Here is a 21,725-nt window from a genome sequence, read left to right on the forward strand (position 1 = left end):
AACTCTTTCTTTTTTGTAGAGTACCAATTCATAACAAATATTATCTCAAGACACTTTACAAACAGAAAATCATAATTTACTATATATCATCTTGGGCTGGTGATGTAATCAGAAAGTTGATCCAACTAAAGGTAAAAGAAAATAGATTACCGCTGGGTAAAGTTTTTTAGGGAAAAGAGTGGATTTTTAAAAATAACTGGAGGTAGGTTGACAGGTTTACTCTAAATCACTACTTTAGCTTTTTTTTCATACCACGATATAAACAAACCAACAGCGATGAACAAAGGCAACTGTCAGTACCGCATGTGAAGTCACCCCACCCTGCCTATTTCTCAGACTGACATAAAAGAATCTACACTGGTACCTACTGTCAACCAAAAGCGACTCCGCCCCTTTGTAAATAGTTCGGTCTTCAGCCAAATTAAAAAGTCAAACCAGCTTTTACATGATACAAACAAAGAAACATCTAAATTGAGCCTTCACCTTGCAAACAGTATCTGGCCCACAAGACGTAGGATTCCCATCCTACGCCTGTTTAACCTTCAGGACTGGAAACAAGGTAAATATTTTTTCTACTAAAATCTTAACTGTTAAACTATAGTGATGTATCAGGAATTTAAAAATAATAGTTTAATTTAATCTGTTATCTTTTGTGTACTGAAAGCTTTGCTTAACAAGCTGAATGTTAGATATTATCATTGCTATGTTATATCTGTTTTACTCTGTATAGTTTTGTTGTAGATAATGAGCCCTTTGCTGTTTTCTCTTTAATTATAATTATTTTTTGCATCAACTTGGGTTAAAGACCAACTGTAGCTACAGTTAAATCTGTAGCTACTGTTGAATAATGCTTTTCACCTCAGTGTTAATGTACATGAAACATACTTTTTCCCCATTCCTATTATCCTTGTTATTCTTTTTTGATCGTAGGTTAAACCTGGCTTTTTTATTTTCGGAAAATGTCTACATATTTACAATATTTGAGCACAGCAACATCACCTCATTGTCATGGACCAGCCACATGCAGGTAAATTGTGCTATTGTTTTAGAAGACTTGGAATGGCCAAGATGGGAAAACCACCTCTGGATCTCTTACAGGGTTGGACTCAGGGCTACCTATGGGTAAGTACATCACATCCTACTAATGGGTAAGTACAGAAATGTTTTTCTTCTTCTATGCAGGTATATTGTAAGTAAAGTAAGTATGTACATTTTATTTATATCGTTTCTTTCACAGACAATGGCCACAAAGTGCTTCACAAACATATTTTAAAAACATAACACGCAATATAAAAAGCCAAGACAATACGGACTGAAGCAGCTCATGGATGTTACTTTGATCCAGGAAAAATGTCAACTGTTTACAGACCACCTTCTCAAGGATCTTAGACAGGAACGGGAATTAGAAATAAGCCAAAAACTATTGAGATTCATCGGGTCTAAACCTGCTTTTTTTAGTAAAGGCTTCACTATGGCATGTTTGAAGGCAGTGGGAAACACACCAGTTGACAAAGAGAGGTTAACCATTTTGGTGACACAAGGACCAATTTCCCCAAACACTTTTTTAAAGAGTCTACAAGAAAGGACGTCAGATGAACAAGAGGATGGCTTGATTGTCAGGTAAGTCAGGTAACCCCTCCTTTACTAGTACTGTATTAATTGTCAAGCAATATGTCATTTATTGTTTTCTATTCAACAGTTAAAATAGTGTTTTTAAGATGCTCTTATATCCATAGCTTCATGTGCACACTGTTACTCAATGTTCAACAAAACGTCTCTTTAGCAACAACTTCAGGGGTTTGTTCGGTTTTTTTATGGTTTCCTACAAAAGGGTCCACTGATTTCTGTACGTTATATAGCTGCGATATACAGTGACTATACAGTATGACAACTTAAAATAGCTTAACTACTGTATAATGACGAGTGTCAGGGTAGCATTTGTCGATAGTTGCCTCGCTTGCCTCTGTCACAGTCAGTATCTCTGACTTTATACACCAGTCACATTCACACTTCTTAAGGCTGCTTGTTGCTCTTTATCTCTCCACCAGATGCTCCCAGTTTCCCTCTGTCTCAATGTTCAAACCTCTTCCTTGTTCCAGTGAGCCCTGTTGTTATTTGAAGTCCTCTATTGGAAAATCATAGTTAATTTGTCCTATTTTTTGGGAAAGATTCTATGAGTTCCATTAAACTACCAAAACATTTTTATTTATAGATAGATAGATAAATAGATCGATACTTTATTGATCCTGAGGGAGATTTAAGCAATACCCAAACTTTGTGTGTTACTTCAAGATGTTTACATGGTAACTCATTTCAGTATTTCTTAGCTATTACTGCATATAAAAACATATTTCGAGATATTGTTTTTATCAATCAAAACATTTTTTTTAATGATTCATCCACCCTCCTTATAGCCCTGTGTTAAGAGACATATACTTTTCTTCTAGCAGGGTGACCAAGCTGTTCTTTCCATTTGAATGAGTCCCTGACGTTCACAGCAGATTGACATCATGGCGACTTCAGCAGCAGGTGAGTCTAGTCAGACTCTGTATTGATAGATAGATAGATAGATAGATAGATAGATAGATAGATAGATAGATAGATAGATAGATACTTTATTGATCCCGAGGGAAATTCAAGGCATCCAGTAGCAGTATACAGACAGGCAGGACACAAGACATTAGTTACAATACACACCCGCTGTCCCCCCTCCCCTCTGTATACAAAATCCCCCAAACAAGATTTAGCAGCCCCTATGTGACTAAGAATAAACATAATTATATGTTAAACCTGTGCAGTTAGCATTAGCAATTAGACTTAAAACTTATATAGCATAATGTATAACCTGTGAGGAGAGAAAAACATGTGTTGGTTAAAAGAGACCTGTAAAGAGTTAAAGAGCCTTAGAAACAAAGGTATTATCTGTCTACATATTTATAGACACCAAAAGAGATTATTCTGAGGTACTTATGCAGGTTTGTGTGTTTTGGATTGAAGAAATAGTAACAACCCTAAAACTGTTTTTTTCATGAGCAGATATATATATATATATTTTTTTAAAGATTTATTTTTGGCCTTTTTGCCTTTATTGATAGGAAAGTGGATAGAGTCGGAAATGGGGAGAGAGTGGGGAGAGACATGCGGGAAAGTGGCCACAGGCCGGACGCGAACCCGGGCCGCCCGCGCGAGGACCGAATCCTCGCAACATGGTACGCGCGCTGTCGCTGCCGCTGAGCTATCGGCGCCCCCCATGAGCAGATATATTTAAAGCAGCAATACATACAATCATATCATTCTAAACAGAGGTTTATCATGTATGTCCATACATTTAATCATGTTTGCATTGTAAGACTGTACAAACCCATGAGAAAATGTACATGTTCCAGTCATAGATGATCTACATCCTCTGAGGCGCAGGAGTATGGGATGGTTGCCACCAAGCAGTGAGTAAATTTTAGTCTATCTAGTTTTATAAAAGTTTATGTGGTTCACTGACATCTGTAAGTAGGTTATGAAGCCACACATGAAGTAAAAAATGATTTTTAAAAACCCAGATATGCATGTTAGTCTCTTAAAATCTTTATTTATTTTTTTCAGTTTCTGAGTTGAGGGTTGTTCTGCTGGGAAACAGCTGGTCTGAGAGGAGTTCAGTGGGAAACTTCATACTGGGAGAGACTGCTTTCAACACTGAGGAAGAACTAGTCAGCAGACACGTAAAGAAAAAAGACATAGCTCTCATCAACACTCCAGATCTGCTTTATGACATCTCTGAAGACAACCTGACAGAACATGTGATAGTGTGTGAGACTGTCTGAACCTGGACCGCATGTGTTCCTGTTGGTTCTCCAGCCTGAGGACTTCACAGATCAACACAAACAGAGACTGTGCAGAGTCCTTACACAGTTCAGTGATCAGTCCTTTGAACATTCACTGATACTGATATCAACACCCAGAGAGCAGGGATCATGTGATATCAAAGAACATTTGCAAAATCAACCCTTTAAAGACATGATCAGAGAATGTAGATACAGATATTTGGAGCAGGCAATCCTTGAACTTCCAGAGCTGTTGACACGTTTGGGTCAAATTGTGAAGGAGCACAATGGAGAGCACGTCAGCTGTGAAGTGTTCGTTGAGGCCAGTGATGACATTCAAAGAATACAACAGAAAGAAACAAAACAAAGCATCCCAGAGGCTGTTTCTTCTGCTGGTAAGAGATCTGTTTCAATCAAAATGTTTAAACTCACAACTACAATTGATCTCATAAGAACATGAAGCTATATGTCAATGATGTCATCTTTCACAGGTCTTTCTATAGATCCTCTCTTTTCAGGTCCAGAAAGAGGTATTTTTACCAGTCCTAACATGGTAGCACCCCCTCCCTCAGGGCAAAGTAAGTAAACATTCGCAAATAGACAAATTATTCTGAGGCATTTACCAGTCATGAATCAGTCATAATTCATGTAAAATAACATAAAATCATTCTAAATGTTTACATGCATATAAAGAGCAATGTAAAGAGTGGACATGAAAACATTTTTTAAACACAGTGTTATTTTCTCCTGCTACTCTCTTGATTTAGCTAGAGAGAAGCCAACTTGAAGATGATACATTTTTCTCTTTCCTTAAACCACTGAAAGATAAATATAGAAAACAGAATGTAAGCTGCATTTTAGCCATGTGGCATGATGGTGTCTCTCTAAACATTACATTTTATTTTTCTATTACAGTCAGAATTCTGCTACTGGGGAACGACGACAAAACAACAAACCTTGGAGACTTTATCACTGGAAAAGAACAACATAGGACAACCAATAAAACAATGCCTTTTGCAGCCAAACAAATGGTGGAGAGCGCAGAATGGAGAGGAAAGCCTCTAACAGTGGTGAAAACTCCAGATGTTTTCAGTGTTTCTGTGGAGAAGAAGAGAGAAGAGATGAAGAAGGCTGTGAGTCTCTGTCCTCCTGGACCAAATGTTGTGCTGCTGTTAGTGAAACCTTCTGATTTCAGTGAAGAGAAAAGACAAACACTGAAGTTTATCCTGAGTTTGTTTGGTCAAGATGCTTTCAAACACTCAGTGGTCATCATCCCATATGAGGAGGATAAAACAGGATTCTCTGTTAGAAGACTCATTAAAGACTGTGGAGAACGACACTACAGTATGGCTGACAACAACCGTGATGTATTAATGCAAACGATTGAGAAAACTGTTCATGAAAACAAAGGAACCTTTCTCACTGTCATTGAGGAGTCGATCGCCCCAAAGTCTGGTCCTATGAAAACAGCTTTGAACCTGGTTCTGTTTGGGAGGAGAGGAGCAGGGAAGACTTCAGCAGCTGAGGCCATTTTAGGTCAGACAGGCCTTCATTCAGTCTCCAGCTCATCAGAGTGTGTTAAACATCAGGGAGAGGTGTGTGGACGTTGGGTTTCCCTGGTGGAGCTTCCTGCCATGTATGAAAAACCTCAGGAGGAAGTGATGAAGGAATCATTCAGGTGTATCTCTCTCTGTGATCCTGAGGGTGTCCATGCCTTCATCATGGTTCTACCTGTGGGTCCACTCACTGATGAAGACAAGGGAGAGTTGGAGACCATGAAGAACACCTTTGAGAGTCATTTCAATGACATCACTGTGTTGTTCACTGTAGAGTCAGATCCAGCTGTTGTTGACTTCCTAAATGAAACCAAGTCCATCCAGGAGCTTCTTCAGAGCTGTGGAGGAAGATCTTTGGTTGTAAACATCAGGGACAAGCAGCAGATCCCAGAGCTACTGGACATGGTGGAAAAGATGCATGAAGACAAATCCAAATCATTCATCTTCACAACACAAACATTTGCACATGTCCAAATAGAAAAGATCATAACACTGCAAACTGAGCTGGAGAACCTGAAAACAAAAGACCCAGTCATCTGTAAGTACTATTTATTTGAGTTATTAAATTTAAATTATACGTATTCAGTTTCTAAAATAAACAACCCATTGTTAATTGGAACCTAAAAGTATCTATACTCTATTGTAAGCTTTGATGGTAAATCGAGGCCCTCTTTTTTTCACAGATGATGATGAGAAGCTGAGTCCAGAGAGTCTCAGGATTGTGCTGATAGGGAAGACTGGAACTGGGAAGAGCTCTTCAGGAAACACCATTCTCGGACATGAAGAGTTTGAAGCAGAACCAAGCCAAACATCAGTCACAAAATGTTGTCAGAAAAGCACAGAGTAAGGTTAATGGTCATCCAGTCACTGTGGTCGACACTCCTGGTCTGTTTGACAATAGCTTGTCTCGTGAAGAAGTTCAAGAAGAGATGATTAAATGCATCAGTCTTCTGGCTCCAGGTCCACATGTCTTCCTGTTGGTGTTACGCATAGGCCGATTTACACAAGAGGAGAGAGAGACTTTACAACTCATCAAGACTGTTTTTGGGAAGAATGCTGAAAAGTTCACCATCATTCTTCTAACTGGAGGAGATTCATTAAAGTCCACTGAAGAATTCATTGAAAAGAAATGTGATGATTCCTTTAAGAAACTACTTTCTGACTGTGGAGGAAGATACCACGTGTTTGATAACTGTGATGACAAAAATCAAACTCAAGTCAGTGAGTTGATAACCAAGATTGAAACAATGGTGAGCTCTAATGGAGGCAGCTGCTACACCAATGAGATGCTGCAAGAAGCTGAAGCTTCGATAAAGAAAGAAATGAAGAGACTCTTGAAGGAGAAGGAGGAAGAGATGAAGAGAGAGATGGATGAACTTAAAAAGAAACACGAGGAAGAAATGAAAGAAAAGGAAAGAAGAATGGAAGAACAGGATAGAAATAGAAAAGGAGAGAAAACTGAGAGAAAAACAACTCAAAGAAAAGGAAGAGCTGATCAACAAGGAGTGTGAGGAGAGAAAGAAAGAACAGCAAAAGAGAGAAGAAGAAAACAGGAGAAGAGAGCGTCAAGAACAATTTCAGAATCAGGAATGGGAAAGAAAACTCTCAGCTTTGGAGAAACAGATCAAATCAGAATCAGAATCAAAGGAATCCATCGACAAAAAGCTGGAGGAGACCAGAGAAGAGATGAGAAAGCAAAAAGAGACTTGGGAGAAAGAAAGAAGAGAATGGTGGACAAAACGAACACAAGAAGAAGAACAGAGACAACAGGAGGAACAAACAAAAATTAAAAAACTCCAAGATGAATATGAAAAAGAACGAGAGAGTAATGACAAGAAAAGAAAGGAAGAGGACAAACACAGAAGAGAACAGGAGGAGAAGGAAAAAAGAGAATTGGAGGAAAACTACAAGAAACAAATGAAGGAAATGAAGAATAATTATGAAGTGGAGGCCAGAAAACAAGCTGAAGAACTCAATGATTTCAGACAGAAATACATGAAGGACTTCAATGAACTGACAGAGAAATACATGGAGGAAATGCACGAGTTGAAGCAAAAACAAGCAAGACAACTGGGTGAGGCAGAAGAGAGAAGTGGCAAAGAGTACAATCTTTTACAAAACCTGTCAAAAGAAAAAGAAAAACATCTAAAGGAAGAAACAGAGGAATTGAAGAAAAAGCACGAACAAGAAATAAATGAAATGAAAGAAAAATACAAAGACAAATGTGTCATCCTCTGAAGATTCCATCAACTTTGGATTATGACATTGCTGATTGGACACCGTCTGTTTAGTTTTGTGTTTTTGCTGGACCACATATATGCAGACAGTAGACTGACAGTTTCTTCTAAATGAGTTTTTGATAAACATCCAATCTCACAGGAACATGCTCAACAGGACATGATTTGAAACAAACACGATACGTGTGCCTTAATAAAAAGGGAGTGAGTTCTTGGTGAGCCCCCTCTTGTCCATTGTTTTGATCCAATGATCAGTCACAAAGTCTACCACATGGTTCAGGCCAGATGTATACTTGATTTTAATGATGCAAACTTGTTTGTCTTATGTCCCCTCCTTCTGTTTGGCGCGTTGACTCTCCACATCCCCAGAAATTCATGTTGTTGCGACAATGACTCAGTTGTTAAAGTTGGTTGTCTCTCAACTGGAGAGACGGGGGTTCAATTCCCAGCTCCTGCAGCAGCATGTCTGATGTGTTCCTGGGCAAGACACTTAATCCTGAATTGCTCCTGATGCTTCATTGGTGGTGTTTGAATGGGATTAGTTATTTCTGATGGACTCTACACAGCAGCTTCTCCCATCAGTGTGTCAAGCGCTTTAAATAGTTAGATGAGTTGTTGAAAATATCAGGAAGAATTGTGCAGTTGATCAATTTGTTATGCTATTTTTTGATCCGTTTATCATTTAATGCATATATCATATAATCATAACTGCTTTTCATTGCTTCAACATCCATCATGCATTTGCATCTGTGAGATAAATACACACACACACGTTTTTTTTTCAAGGGTTTGAGACATAGAGAACAGATTGGCAATATAAAGGTTTTGAAAATGTTTTTCAAGAGTTTAGTTTAGTTTATTTGTTCAGCACACATTCCAAAAAAGAAATCAAAATGGTGCAAGGAGGGAACGAAGCCCAACGGACTTGTACAAGAGTTCCACCCCTTTCAATAAATACAATCAATTTATATTTACATGGCTAACGAATAAACATTTGACAAGTAAGGAGATAAAGTACAAACATAATTAGTGATCCATGAAAAAAAAAAAAGAATAAAAATATAACGGAGGGATCGCCGGTGGCGCAGCGGCAGTGCGCGCGATCCCATGTATTGAGGCTATAGTCCTCGCGCGCGGGCGGCCCGGGTTCGCGTCCGGCCTGTGGCCCATTTCCCGCATGTCTCTCCCCACTCCCTCTCCCTGATTTCCGACTCTATCCACTTTCCTCCCTCTATAATAAAGGCATAAAAAGCCCAAAATAAATCTTTAAAAAAAATATATATATAACGGAGACAAAATATAAAATAATCATAATTATTCTTTGTCTTTTTGGCTCTTGCCAACTGACTCCACATTGTCTTAACAAAAAATTCCCCTTTTTGGGATTTAGTCTCTGAGACCTAAACCTTTGAAAAAATGTCGAGTTCAGGTGCTTGGTTTAAAAATTTCGAAATTTTATTTTTAACTTTTATTTTTCCTTTTACATTTTTGACTTTTCTGATTTGTATTGGAGTTTTAAAAAGACTGTCAGATTTTTGAATTTTTAATAAATTTCATGTAATCTTCCAAAATCAATCAATCTTTACAAACCTGCTGTGATCCAGTGACGCTGCATGACTTGCTCTTTATGTCAGTACATTGAACGTATCCCTCTGCTGCCTCCTTTTGGATGGTGGTGTGATGTGTTCATCAGCACATTTTTTACACACACATTTTAAATCTAAGTTTTTATTGCAAATTATACAATTTACACAATAACATACATTTTTACGTTTTACACCCTTTTTAAAACTGTACATATGTTTCATATATGTACAGTTTTCATTCATTGAAAACTTATTTAAAAAGTCTAATTCAGTGAAGTCATGTCATTCTCCTTGAGTGGGTGGTGCTGTAGCGCCCTCTGTTGTCCAGTTCACTGTAGGGTTATAAATATATTTTAAATATTTATGACATCTCAGAACATTATGTGTGTGCATGAGGTTTTGAGTCTGTATCCTGTCAAGACCTCTAATCAGTGGGAATTAGATCCCCTAAAGTTTTAACCCCTCTGCAGTTCAGAAACAATTATATTTGGTCTACAACACAAACTCCAGACTTTAATAAAGACGTTTAATCCTCAGAGGAACCTTGTGAGAGATGTTATGTGGGGAACTGTGTTAATAATTTTTTGTAAATATTATAAATATATCAATACATGTTTCAAATCATTGTTCTAGTAAAATATGTGCGTACATTTTTTCTCCAATAAAAGGACAGAAATTTAAAAGAGATCAAATTAAACTATTTCACAACGGTCACAGAGTAAAGTCTCAAAGTCGTCCCCTGTACTCGAGTACCTTTAAAAGTGAGTTTATTTATTTGTGAGAGATGTATTTTGTTGTGAATGGACGGTCACACCTTGAATGTGCATTTCTGAGATGACTAATTTAATCTTGTCCAGTGATAAACTTTTATAAATGTCAAAGTTGAAATAGCAGCATGTTTTACTGTTTGTTGCTGTCACCTTGTTTGTCTTTTTTTCTCTTAGTGTCTTGACTTCACTGAAACTCCAGTCAGACAGACATTTCCTGAAGCAGCCTGCACAAAACCACAAGTTTCCGTGCTGTTGTGTTAGTTCAGGTGACATCAGTTCATAAAGTTGTATTAACACCAACAAAAAACTTGATGTGCAATATGTGAATTCATAAACAGCTGCCTATGTTAACATTAACAAAGCCTCTCATTTGATGATGATTCTCACGTCGGGAAGTTGGGCATCTTATTTTTTTCAGAGTTTCTGAGTTGTTCAGACTTTAGAAGGTGTTCATGTGCGTTTCACATCTCGATCATTCGTTTTTCCGACGTCACGTGAATGCATCTTTTGCGCCCTAACTTCAAGCAGGTACTTTCACTTCGAAGTCTTTTTGTGTTGCAGCACGAAGTTCATCAGGTGAGTCAACTCGACGAAAACTATATAAAATAAGTAATGTAAGAATAGGCTACATGTATAGTTTAAATGTTATCAGATAAGATATTAATAAGATTTGATACATTTTATTGTCAAATCTCACCAACGCCTTCTCTAATGACCGAACTGATAAAACGTGCAGATAAGAGGCCTACGAGGTGAACATTAACTGAAATCACCAAACATCCTTCTGTGAGTCTGCAGTTAAGATCCTTTCACAGTAACTGAAATATAAACAGTGATCGACTTTTCTTCTGTAATGTGTCAGCAGGCTCATGTTGAAAGAGAATATGGATTATATTACAAACTACTTTTAGAAAAAACGATGTGTGTGCTGATTCAACATTTTACATTTTACAGAATGGATGCACATTTCTTTCAGCTGATTCTTCTGGCTTATAATCACTAAACTGTACTTTGAATTTGCTCATTCAATCAGAACTAACCTGGCTAATTAGTTTGAGCTTTAATTACATATTATTCATGTATAAATTTCCACTCCTATAACAAATGAAACGAGCCTAACAATTTGATGAACTCTCAGATTTTTACTGTCTAAAAAAATAGAGAGAAATAACTTTAATCTTTTAGGGAAGTAAGGGTCACATGACTGGTTGGCCAACAGGATGCACAATATAGGCGTGATTTTACAACTGACAGGCTGAGAGAAACTACAGCATGATAATATATATATATATATATATATATATATATATATATATATATAATATAAAATAAAAAGTAGAATTTCATTAAAGGATATGTTGTCATCAGAGCTCTCAGTGTTTTCTGCAAGTTTAATGTAATATAAGTGAATTAATGCCCAGACTAAGCCATGAATTAATCAACAACTGGGACAAAGTGAGTGAGACTTTTCACTTATTCTCCTCTTGTCACTCAAATCTTCATCTATCTTAAATCACATTATTCACATTTTTTATTTTTTATTATTTGATTTTGTCATTTAGTTTTTTAAAGTTTATTTGAGTGAATAAGCTGAGGTTGATTTCAGAATCAGAATCTTTTTTTAACATTTACATATATGAGGAATTTGTCTTGGTGTAATGGTGCAAAACACAGTTAACATGTGTAGGTTCCTGCTGAGTCCAGATGCTTGAGGACAGAGTGGAGGTCCAGGTTGAGAGCATTAACAGACCTGTAGGTGAACTGGAGGGGGTCCAGGACGGGGTCTGTGATGTCTTTGAGGTGTGAAAGCACAAAGCGCTCAAAAGACTTCATCACCACAGAGATCAGGGCGATGGTTCTGAAGTCAGAAAGTCCTGTTGTTCTTGTTTTTTGGGGACAGAAAAAACGTCTGTAAAGACTGGAGACAGCTGATCAGCACAGTGCTTCAAGGTGGAGGGAGAGACAGAGTCTGGTCCAGCTGCTTTGTGGGGGTTCTGTCTCTTAAAGATCTTATCTACATCTCTTTCACTGACTGAGGTGTCGGGAGAGAGGGCTGTTGGAGTGGATCAGTGGTTCAGAGACCTGAGTCTCCGGAGGTGGAGGAGGTGAGTTGTGGAATGATTTCAGGGTTCAGGGAAAAGTTTGAGTTATGTTACATCCAGCTGCAGCCCATTTGTTAATGTGGCAGTCGATGCATATTTTTTCTTACTGGCTCTTGATTATTGTTTTTCTACACTTATATTTTTATCTATTTATATTTTTTGTACTGTGTGATTTTCTTCTGCTATCCTGCTTTGCTGCTGTAACACTGTAAATTTCTCCGCTCGCGAGATGAATAAAGAATTATCTTATCTTATGAAGCCAGGACAAGTTTGGTCTTGTTGAAAGAGAAGTGAGGCTGTGCTGCCTTTAACACGTCTTTGTTTGATTTAAGAGTTAATTAAATGTTTTTTCTTTGAACTTTTCTTTGTTCACTATAGTAAAAACTTAGTCTGCTGAAATGCTTTCCTACCACCTTCCTTATCACTTCAGCTAAACTACTACTATATACTACAAGTAAATGATATTACAGGAATTGTTATGAATAATGTCTGCTCTTATTGATCTATTCACTAATGAGTAATGTTCTACTGTACATCCTTCCCCTTTTAAATATCTTAAATTGTTTCTCCGGTTCTCAAGCTGTTCTTTCCATTTGAATGAGTCCCTGATGTTCACAGCAGATTGACATCATGGCGACTTCAGCAGCAGGTGAGTCCAGTCAGACTCTGTATTATCCTCTGTATACATATCAATCAATCAATCTTTATTTGTATTGCGTCAATTCATAACAGGCGTTATCTCGAGACACTTTACAAAAAGCAGGTAAAGGACCTTACTGTTTGTCTGTTAACATTAACGAAAGAGCAGGTAACAAGACCATGGTCATCGTTATGTTTACATAAAGCAGGTAAAGGACCTTACTGATGGCTATATTACAAGAGCCCAGCTTAATCCGTCATAGCGTGGCAAGAAAAAAACTTCCTTTTAACAGGCAGAAATCTTCAGCAGACCCGGATCATGACGGAACAGCCATCTGCTAAACTGCTTGGGAGATGGGACAAGAAAGAAGAGTAGGATAAGATAGGTTTGGGTGGGGGGGGGGGGGGAATAGACACCAATAGAGATTAAGCAGGTCTGTGATTTTTGGATCGATGAAATAGTAACAACCCTAAAACAGTGTGTTTTTTCTTGAGCAGATATATTTAATGCAGCAACACGTATAATATATTATTCTAAACACAGACGTTTATTGTGTTTGTCCATAACTGAAATGTGCATTGAAAGAGACTGTGCACAATCATAATAAAATGTACATGTTTCAATCATAGATGATCTGCATCCCCTGAGGCGCTCTAGGAGTCTGGATTGGTTGCCACCTGAGAGTGAGTGAAACTTCTATAAATCTGTATAAGAATATCTGTGTTTCAGTCACATCTGTAAGTAGGTTATCAAGCCCAAAATACAGTAAAAAAACAAACGAGTTAGATTGTTAAAATCTTTTTTTTTTCACAGTGTCTGAGTTGAGAGTTGTTCTGCTGGGGAACAGCTGGTCTGAGAGGAGTTCAGTGGCTAACTTCATACTGGGAGAGACTGTGTTCAACACTGAGAGAGAATCAGACAGCTGTTTGAAAGACAGGAGACACATAAAGAAAAAAGACGTAGTTCTCATCAACACTCCAGATCTGCTTTATGACATCTCTGAAGACAAACTGACAGAACATGTGACAGAGTGTGTGACATTTTCTGATCCTGGACCTCATGTGTTCCTGTTGGTTCTCCAGCCTGAGGACTTCACAGATCAACACAAACAGAGAATGTGCAGAGTCCTTACAAAGTTCAGTGATCAGTCATTTGATCATTCACTGATACTGATATCAACACCCAGAGAGCAGGGATCATGTGATATCAAAAAATATTTGCAAAGTCAACCCTTAAAAGACATGATCAGAGAATGTAGATACAGATATTTGGAGCAGGCAATCCTTGAACTTCCAGAGCTGTTGACACGTTTGGGTCAAATTGTGAAGGAGCACAATGGAGAAAGACAACGAACACAACAGAACGAAACAAGGCCCGGCATCATGGGGACTGTTACTTCTGCTGGTAAGAGATCTGTTTTAATCAAAGTGTTTAAACTCACAATCAGAATTGATCTCATAAGAACATGAAGCTGTAAGTCAATGGTATCATCTTGTTACAAGTCGTTCTATAGATCCTCTCCTTGCAGGTCCTGTAAGAGGTATTTTTTACCAGGGATAACATGGTGACACTCCCTCCCTCAGTAGAAAGAAGGGAAACATTCACAAATAGACAAATGTTTTTATCACAAACGGTACTGATTTGCTTGAACCCATCACCCGGTAACTCATCACAGAATCTTTAGTAAGCATGCATTATGCCTTGACCTGCAAAACCCTTCTTGGGCTCAAACCAATAACCCAAAAGGGGGTGAGCTTTTTTGCAAACAATCTTCATATGTAGAACCGATTCATAAGAAATGTTGTCTTTAGACACAAAAATAGCAGATCTAGACTGTGCTTTGAACTTTTTAATTATAATTCATTCATTTACTGTCAACTCAACTTAACTCAGTAGTTTGGGACCGGCAGTAGAAAAAGCTCTATCCCCTCCGAGCTTCCGCTTAGACCTCGGTACCTCCAGGAGCAGCTGGTCAGCTGACCTGAGGCACCGGGCAGGAGTGTAGGGATAGGTAAGGTGGGGCGAGACCATTTAAAGATTTACAAACAAATAAAGAATCTTAAAATGAACTTTTAAGCGCACAGGCAGCCAGTGGAGGGAGGCCAGAATGGGAGTAATGTGCTCCCTCTTTCGTACTCGGGTTAAGAGGCGAGCAGCAGCGTTCTTGATGAACTGGAGACATGTGAGGGAGGACTGGCTGACTCCAAAGTAAAGTGCATTGCAGTTATCCAGCCAAGATGTAATGAAGGCATGGATTACTTTAATAGGATTATAGTAGTTTTAATACATACATGAAACTGATAGACTCATAGACTCAAAGACACTTTTCAAAGTAAAATGATAAAATATATACAGTACATTCACCAACAAGCATAGAAAAAAACCAATGTAACAATTATTTATAAATGTATTGAACAAGAGTTCAACGCACCTTGGAAGACAACTAGGGCACCACCTGGATTACCAGGAAAATTAACTATTATTAGTTATAAACAATTAATCATTCTCAGACCTGAATCAGGAATTCTGGAACAGTTAGATATGAAATCACGGACACATTTCTGAATTTTATGTGTAGAATTGAATGAATGAAAAGTGAACAGAACATAATAGTGACATGAATAAAATATGTTATGAATGTGATGTCTAAAACAATAGTAACTAAAAAGTATTGGATAAATAAACAAGGGAAATTAGAAGTGTTCTTCTAACAAGTTAAGTTTGGTGTTGTTGTATTGTTCGTCGGATACAGACTTAATACTTGGATTAGGGACAAAAGGGATAAGACTACGAATGGTGAGAAAGAGGATTTGGACCGACTGAATTTCAAAGACACGACCTTCTCTTCTCCAGACACAAGCTGTGACAGAGCGTCTTTACTTTGGTGGAATCAGAGAGAATCCGTCACTTGGTACCGTGTAGTTCTGACAACGCACTTTGTTTGGCTTCACCAGAGAGTTTTGCGGTCCGGAGTTGCCTTGTCACCTCAGATCGGAGTCGGTTCTACGACAAGGTGGATTTTGTTCTCCAGCCAGGTGGATTCGGGTTTGTGGTCTCAAGCAGAGCGTGTAAAAAACCCAACTCTTTCTCACAAAAATGATGAATGATCGTCAGCTTTATACTAACTCGAATGGCCAATTCAGTTATTTCAAGCAACAAACATTTTTTCTTAACTGTGATTAGTTGATGCTTCAAAAGAAGATCTCTAAAATGTCCAAAAAGACGAATTGATTAAGTGCACAAGACTTAATGGGAGGGCAGATGAGGCCTTCTTCCTGTTAGAGGTGCAGTGGCTTGGATTAAACAAGAAGCTTTAAGAAAGAAATTTAAGAAAGTTGCAAAAAGATGTATACATACCGATGTAGATTATCACTAAAGAAATTATAGGTTAAAAGCAGTGCGTAAAAGGTGTGTTTTTAGTTTGCTCTAAAAGGCTCCAAAGGGTCCAAAGGGTGGGGGTGAAAACTGAGACGACATGTCTCCCCAGGTTCGGTGCTTGGTCCTAGGGACGGTCAGGAGGTTAGCATCTGAGGAGCAGAGGGTACATAAAGGGGTGTAAGGGTAAAGCTTGTCTTTGAGGTAGGAGGGTGGTTATAAAGTGTTTTATGGGTGAGTTTTGATATGGAATGGGATGGGGAGCCAGTGAAGGTGATGTGGTCACAGGAACGGGTACAGGTGATAAGGTGTGCAGCAGAGTTTTGGATATACTGAACTTTATTGAGGAGGTTGGTGGTTGTGCTATAACGGATGCTGTTACAGTAATCGAGGCGTGATGTGATGAAGGCATGAATGAAGGTTTCAGCTGTAGGGAAAGAGAGAGGGGCGAAGGCGACCGATGTTCTAGAGGTGGTGGAAAGCTGTTTTTGTGACAAGTTTAATGTGAGGGGAAAAGGTGAGTTTGTTGTCAAAGATGACTCCAAGGTTCTGACAGTGGGGTGAGGGTGAAAGGGTGGAGTTATGAATAGAGACGCCAAAGTCTTTGGCTGTAGAAGTAAGGAAGTCGGGACCTATGATGAGGATGTTGGATTTGGAACGGTTCCGTTTGATGAAATTTGTTTGCGGGTCGAGTAGGGGTCTGAGGGTTGATGGATTTGGTAGATACATAGGATCAATCTCATGTCCCTTATTTGCACCGAGTGTCCTCCGAGTTGTCTCCTTCACTTGCGTCTTAGTCCCGCCCACCAGAGATGCACGGAGGAAACGAAGCCGAGGAGAGAGGACCGAGGAAATCAGCTTTAAGACACCTGAGACGTCGTTTCCTCGACAGCGTCACATGACGTGACATCAGCTGATCACGTTCAGCTGTCAATCAGCCGAACAGCTGTTTATGTCCACACAAACACGCACTGTATTATTTCTCATCAAACACACACAGTTAGTGTTTAGTGTCTTTACCTGAAGAACAACCTGCAGTCTACTCATAACCAAAAGGACAGTTTCTACTGACTAAAAGATTTCATTTTGAATTGTCTATAATTATTGATTATTATTAATCAGTTTGGACTGAACCTAGCCTGTATTTAGACAACCAACTCTGTATTTTATAAACAGATATTTATGTGTCAGGATACTGAAAATGATTGATTAGAATCTAAATGATGAAACGTTCAGAAGATAAATAAGTGAGAATATCAAACGGACTCCTCTTCATCAGACTCTTTTTAATCCCAGCTCATCACAGAGCGACTCTTTACAAACTCACTGATGTTTATCATCTGTTTAAATGTCCCACGCTCCGTTTAGCCTCTTTTTAATGTCCGTCTTTTCTCCGGTATTAAACTCTGCTCATGTTGAGAAGTTTCACTGAAGTCTGATCCTGTGCAGCGTCCAATCAGTGAGTGATATACGAGAAGGGGGCGTGTCTGTCAGTGAAAAGACTTCCATGAAGTCAGCTCTCGTGTCTCCTCGGTCATCGCGCCTCGGATCAGCCTCCTCTCTCCTCCGTTCGCTATAAGCGGCTTTGGAACTACTTCCGGTTCGGCCGAGGACCGAGGAGACTGCAAATAAGACACTTGGGATCCACCCATAGAGTTGGATATTGTCGGCGTAACAATGAAAATGGAGGCCGTGGCGATTCTGAAACATTTAAGTAGGTCCTTGATTTTTGGACTGAAGAAATAGTAACAACCCGAAAACAGTGTTTTTTCTTGAGCAGAAATATTTAATGTAGCAACACATATAATATATTCTAAACAGACGTTTATTGTGTTTGTCCATAACTGAAATTTGCATTGTAAGACTGTGCACACTCAATAAAATGTACATGTTTCAATCATAGATGGTCCGTATCCCCTGAGGCGCTCTTGGAGTCTGGATTGGTTGCCACCTGACAGTGAGTGAAACTTCTATAAATCTGTATAAGAATATCTGTGTTTCAGTCACATCTGTAAGTAGGTTATCAAGCCCAAAATAAAGTAAGAAAACAAATGAGTTAGATTGTTAAAATCTTTTTTTTTCACAGTTTCTGAGTTGAGGGTTGTTCTGCTGGGGAACAGCTGGTCTGAGAGGAGTTCAGTGGGAAACTTCATACTGGGACTGACTGCGTTCTACCCTGAGGAAGTACCAGACAGGGTTTTGAAAGTCGGAGGACAGATTAAGAAAAAACACATAGCTCTCATCAACACTCCAGATCTGCTTTATGACATCTCTGAAGACAAACTGACAGAACTTGTGACAAAGTGTGTGACATTCTCTGAACCTGGACCTCATGTGTTCCTGTTGGTTCTCCAGCCTGAGAACTTCACAGATCAACACAAACAGACACTGTGCAGAGTCCTTACACAGTTCAGTGATCAGTCATTTGATCATTCACTGATACTGATATCAACACCCAGAGAGCAGGGATCATGTGATATCAAAAAACATTTACAAAGTCAACCCTTAAAAAACATGATCAGAGAATGTAGATACAGATACTTGGAGCAGGCAAACCTTGAACTTCCAGAGCTGTTGACACGTTTGGGTCAAATTGTGAAGGAGCACAATGGAGAGCACGTCAGCTGTTTCGTCGAGGCAAGTGATGACATTCAGGGAACACAACAGAAGGAAACGAGGCTCGGCATCGTGGAGGCTGTTACCTCTGCTGGTAAGAGATCTGTTTTAATCAAAGTGTTTAAACTCACAATAATAACTGATCTCATAAGAACATGAAGCTGTAACTTGATGATGTCATCTTGTTACAGGTATTTGTAGCAGTGGCGGCATGGCAGCATCCCGTCCCTCAGGGAAATGTAAGTAAACGTGCACAAATAGACAAACTGTCACGATCTAGCAGGTAGGAAACAGGAGAGGGAGGACCCAATTGCAGAAAAAACTTAAATTATTTATTGTAACAAAAAGGGCAAAAACACAAAAACCAAGACTTACTTAAATAACAAAAATCCAAAAATCCACGAGGAAAAAACACAGGGAGCAGGGACAAGAATCACAGGCCACAACAACCAACATAAGACAATGACACTGAACCGACAAGAAACTGAGGCAAACAGGTGATACTAACGAGACAGGTGAGGAACATCAGGGTAATCAGAAAGGCAGGAAACACAAGGAACAAAGAACACAAGACCAGAACACTGAGGACAAGTACAAAGTGAAACCTGACAATGAAAAGACATGAACTAAAACAAGATATTACAAAATAAAACAGGAAACACTTAAAACAAGACTAGGAAACATTAAACACCAAACTAAGAACCTGAAAACACAAGTAACAGGAAAACAAGCCTACAGACAACATAGAAGAACACAAGGATACAGGGAAACACACTAAGGACTCAAGTAAACCACATTTGGAACATACATACACAGAACACGAGGGAAATAAATGAAAACTAAAACAAGATTAAATACAGAACAAAACCAAACCATGACACAAATGTTATTTACACTGAAAAGTACCATATTTGCTCTGATTTGGTTGACCCCATCCTTCAATCACTCATCACATAGAATTTAGTGAGCGTGCATTATGTGACACAATGATGGGTTTATGGAGGCACACGCAGACTCAGTGGGAAGTTTCCAAGAATCAGTCCTTTTATTACAAACAAGTTCGGTACACAATCAGCAAACAAATCCAAAGGAGCAGGCAAAACACAGGTTCGGTACACGGGTGATCAAACGGCAGACAAATCCAAGAGAGCAGGCAAAAATCATTAATGGGAACAGGCATGGGTCGTAACATGATCAAGAGAGAAAACGCTAGGACTCGGTACATGAATGAAAGACTACGAACTGGCAACACGATGTATGAAAACATGAGGTTTATATAGGACAGACAATCAGGGACCACAAGACACAGGTGTGGGTAATCAGGAGTAATGAGACACACGTGCAGGTAATTAGGGGCGGGGACTTGACACACAAGGTGAACACAGGAAGAGGATCTGAAACACAGAGACAAGGGTAAGTAAAACAATAATTAACAATGAAAATATGTATAGAACCAATTTATAACAAATGTCTTTAGACACAAAGATAGCAGATCTAAACCGTGCTTTGAACTTTTTAATTACAATACATTTATTTCATACGGTTAGGGTAGTTTCAATACGTACATGAAACTGATGTAAGGCATAAATAATATAATAATGATATATTTTATTTAAAGAGCCCTTTTCATAGAGTCAAAGACACTTTACAAAGTAAAAGGATAAAACATACACAGTACATACACCAACAAGCATAAAAAACAAAACAAAAAGGAAGACAGTTAAAAAGTGCATGTAGAGAAAGATGTACACATGTAGATTATAACTAAAGAAATTATAAGTTAAAAGCAGTGTGTTTTTAGTTTGCTCTTGAAGGTGGAAGGGTCTGCAGTGTCCCGGATGTGTTATGGTAGTGAGTTCCAAAGGGTGGGTGCGGCAGCTCTGCCTCCCCAGGCTTGGTGCTTGTTCCTAGGGATGATCAGGAGGTTAGTGTCTGAGGAGGGTACAGAAAGGGGTGTAAGGGTGAAACATGTCTTTGAGGTAGGAGGGGGCCTGGTTATGGAGTGCATGATGTGATGACGGCATGAATGAAGGTTTCAGCTGCAGGAAAGAGAGAGGGGCGAAGGTGACCGATGTTCTGGAGATGGTGGAAACCTTTTTTTGTGACTAGTTTAATGTGAGGGGATAAAGTGAGTTTGTTGTCTCAGACTATTTGAAGGTTCTGACAGTGGGGTGAAGGTGATAGGTTGGAGTTATGAATGGAGAGGCCAAAGTCTTTGGCTGTAGAAGTGAGGGAGTTGGGACCTATGATGAGGATATTGGATTTGGAACGGTTCAGTTTAATGAAATTTGTTTGCATTCAGGATTTTATATTGGAAAGACAGTTAGAGAGAGTAGGGGTCTTAGGGTTGATGGATTTAGTAGATACATAGAGTTGGATATCGTCGGTGTAACAGCGAAAATGGAGACCGTGGCGATTTTAAGACATTTAAGCAGGTCCTTGATTTTTGGATCGATGAAACAGTAACAACCCTAAAACTGTGTTTTTTTCTTGAGCAAATACATTTTATGCAGCAACACTGCACAATATATCATTCAAGTGCATGTTCCAATCATAGATGATGTGTATCCCCTGAGGCGCTCTAGTGGATAATCTGGCCGCTAGAGAGGAGGTAGAGTATGAAGAGGAGAGGACCAAGCACAGAGCCCTGAGGGACACCTTGGGACAGGGGAGCCGTAGAGGAGAAGCAGTTATTAAGGAAAATGAACTATTTACGGTCTGTGAGGTATGATGTCTGTCAGGTGAGGGTGTCCATGATGTGGAGAATAGATTTCATTCGGGAAGGGCGTGTAGCAATGGTGGTACTGAGTGAGGCAGAGGTTATAGGGCCAGTTGTTGAAAACATTTATTCTGGATCAAAATGATCTGGATTTCGAAATCCCATTTTTTGCTATTTTGGATTAGGTAATCCATCTTACTTTTCAAAGCAACATTGGACTGGATGACCCTGATCCAGATACACAATTTAAATATAGTCCCTCCAGGATTTCTCAAACTTTTTGGGGGATTGTTGTTGCCTAAAATGCCT

At 39.0% G+C, this 21,725-nt stretch overlaps 1 protein-coding gene and 1 long non-coding RNA gene across 2 annotated transcripts in view; one reads left to right on the plus strand and one right to left on the minus strand.

The window, feature by feature from the left end:
• The window catches only part of LOC306841810 (uncharacterized protein), a 79,021-nt gene that overhangs the window by 52,375 nt on the left and 4,921 nt on the right, over positions 1–21,725 (plus strand). The window contains exon 12 of the mRNA XM_079371812.1: positions 4,731–5,909. Within this exon, the coding sequence (XP_079227938.1) occupies positions 4,731–5,909 (1,179 nt within the window). The remainder of the gene's footprint in view (positions 1–4,730; positions 5,910–21,725) is intronic.
• LOC306818466 overlaps positions 1–21,725 on the minus strand; it is a 69,126-nt gene that overhangs the window by 40,630 nt on the left and 6,771 nt on the right. Inside the window, exon 2 of the long non-coding RNA XR_013778246.1 lies at positions 7,140–8,001. This is a non-coding gene — a long non-coding RNA (uncharacterized lncRNA). The remainder of the gene's footprint in view (positions 1–7,139; positions 8,002–21,725) is intronic.

This window comes from Symphodus melops, assembly GCF_947650265.1.
Source record: "Symphodus melops genome assembly, chromosome: 1".
Classification (NCBI taxonomy): Eukaryota; Metazoa; Chordata; class Actinopteri; order Labriformes; family Labridae; genus Symphodus; species Symphodus melops.